The sequence below is a fragment of the Penaeus monodon genome, chromosome 33 (genome assembly GCF_015228065.2).
Source record: "Penaeus monodon isolate SGIC_2016 chromosome 33, NSTDA_Pmon_1, whole genome shotgun sequence".
Classification (NCBI taxonomy): Eukaryota; Metazoa; Arthropoda; class Malacostraca; order Decapoda; family Penaeidae; genus Penaeus; species Penaeus monodon.
This window is the reverse complement of record NC_051418.1, coordinates 13,873,372-13,875,966: the sequence shown is the minus strand read 5'-3', so window position 1 is coordinate 13,875,966 and position 2,595 is coordinate 13,873,372. Positions and strand designations below refer to the sequence as shown.

General features: G+C 32.8%; 1 protein-coding gene across 1 annotated transcript in view; it reads right to left on the bottom strand.

Moving 5' to 3' along the window:
- Positions 1–2,595, bottom strand: part of LOC119594056 (rab11 family-interacting protein 4-like) — a 146,100-nt gene that overhangs the window by 37,392 nt on the left and 106,113 nt on the right. Inside the window, exons 5-7 of the mRNA XM_037943092.1 lie at positions 2,143–2,243; positions 1,659–1,766; positions 180–227 (exon numbers count right to left, since the gene is read on the bottom strand). Of these exons, the coding sequence (XP_037799020.1) occupies positions 180–227; positions 1,659–1,766; positions 2,143–2,243 (257 nt within the window). The remainder of the gene's footprint in view (positions 1–179; positions 228–1,658; positions 1,767–2,142; positions 2,244–2,595) is intronic.

The window sequence follows — 2,595 nt, the reverse complement described above, 5'->3', positions numbered from 1 at the left end:
TCACTTCACCCACCCCTCAAGCATGATGGTCATCATCTGGATCATAGGGTTAAGTGCATAAATATATCTGTCTACAGAGACAACTTGAAGATGAGCTAATTAAAATTAATAAAAAGCAATGTTCCAACACACTGTCAGTCATGCCATCACCAGATACATAAAGGGAGCTTGGTGCTTACTGTCTGAAGGAACCCCACCGTCGGGGAGGGACGATTTTCTCCTGTGCGCTATAGGAAAGAAATAAACATCTCATTGAAGAAGCTGAAGAGTTATCTCTTCAAAAGAATCTTATTTCTCTGAAGTGTCTTTTGTAAACTTGGAATAAGCAATACCATTTGCAAACTGACATCAACTATGCAATTAAATAAATTATTTTGTATCTGGATATAACAAAAGCAGGAAATAAGATTCTTTGATGGTAATTTTCTTCTTCTCAAGTTTTCAGTTTTTTCTATAAGAATCTAAAGCATATTCTCTAGTAGTGCTAAAAATTAAACTAGCTATATGTGCATATGAAAAAATACAAGGTATTTAATCCCCCCCAAAAAAGAAAATTAATCAACATACTCTAAAGATAATCATAATTCTTAAATGAATATCAAAACAAAAAAGGGTAAGTAAATACTAAAAAGATATTTTTTGTTACATACCATGTCATCAACTGTGAATATATTCGCATTTTTATAAGCCCAAAGCAGTTAGGTTCAGCATTCACACACAAGTTCAATGTAATCTCTATCCCTTACTCCACCAACCTCCCTATTCCAGCTTTGTTTTAATTTCAAGTGCTTAAATAAATTTTACATTTAAATTTGGGGGGTGGGGTCTAAAAACTACACTCAGCATGCATTTGAAGCTTGCAAATGTTATTGGGCATTCAGTTTTATCCTTCTTATTACTTCATAATTTTACAGCAGTGGAAAGTAAATGTTCCAACTTACTTTACTTTCCCTTTGCCCAAATTTAAACATAATGATTAGATTTAACTTCTCCAGATAATATTTTTTACCCATTACTATCTTCTTTTATGTCAGTTCACCACATAAGCAAGTATATGTAATAAGCAAAAGAAATGTAATAAACACACAACAAAGGTTATTTGCATCACACAAATAGCAAATTACAAACCAGAGAAACTAATTTCATAAGTTAGGAAACTACAATAAGATATCAAATATGCCTGATACAAGAAAAAAAAGACAAAAAGCAAGTAAAATTAGATATTTCTGCAAAAGGAAAAGAAATTGATTATTTAGCATTTGACAAAAAAATACTATCAAATATGAGTGTCTCATGAATAAGAAAAAAGTTTGTCATGTAACCATAAGTGTTACATCTAGACATTTTCATAATCTCAATATTTTTTTGTCACATTAAGCAGAGCATCATATATAGCAGAAAGATCAAGAAGCTCAGTATGCTTAAATTACACATCATTTTGTTACCTAACCTTTATGGAGATTAGTAACTTTGGTAAAATTCAATCAATAAAGTAAAATCCAAACAATAAACATTCACAGATAACTTTCTGCTTTACATGAATGAGGATTCAGGAAACAAACCAGGAAAAAAGAGAACCAAAAATATGCATTCTTCAACAACCCATGCTGTTCTGCCATAACTAGCAAGCAGTGATCACGCCATCAATGGATATATACCTGGACGGAGAGCCTCTTAATGACCTTCTAACCCAGGAATTCCTGCGACTAAAGTTACTAGGTGGTAGAGAATGAGGAGGACTTCTGATACTGCCATCTAGGTCATCTCTGTCAACATGGAGGAACTTGATTATTATAAGAGCCCATATAACTGAAGTAGTGTAATAAATGAATCTATTTACACCTGAGTAACACAAATATATACTGTATTAACTAAGCACTGCTACACCGACATTTTCAACTTGTATTAAGAAATACACTAACTCTGATACATTCAGATATACACTCTTCACCATAATTTGCTAATTCACCCAATAAATTAGAATTTTTTTTTTTACATTAATAGTACCAATACTGACTGAAATACTTTACAAATGAATCTACTTTAAATTCAAATCATTTCATTCCTTTAAACAGTAAACTATAAATATTTCCCCATTACACAAAAGAGCCCCAATGTTGAAGTTTGAGTTGGTTATCTTACCCCATCCTAGCCGAGTCAGAATCACACTCAATGTCATCGGCCTCGCCATAACACTCAAAGTTTTCTTCTTCCCGGTCACTCATGCTTGAGCAGCCACTGTTAATAAAAAAAAAAAATCATTTAGATTTTTTCAAATTCTACCAACTAATATAAATTTTTGACATCAATATAAAATTTATTACCTAATTCGTACGGATATACTAACAATCATTAAAAATGTATCCAATATCAGTAGGCATTTCTGGGAAATACAATTCAACATTTCATATCCCTGTCAAATCAACTGAATCCTAGTATCTTAAAGAGCTTCCATTTGAATTTATCAAATATTGTGTCATTTCATAAGCCCACATGGTCCAGGGGTGTCTTGGCTACAGCATATGTCCTGAGGGATGGATTGGGGAACATGTCTTAGGGGTGGCTTGGAGGGGGAATGTTCAGGGATGCAATCTG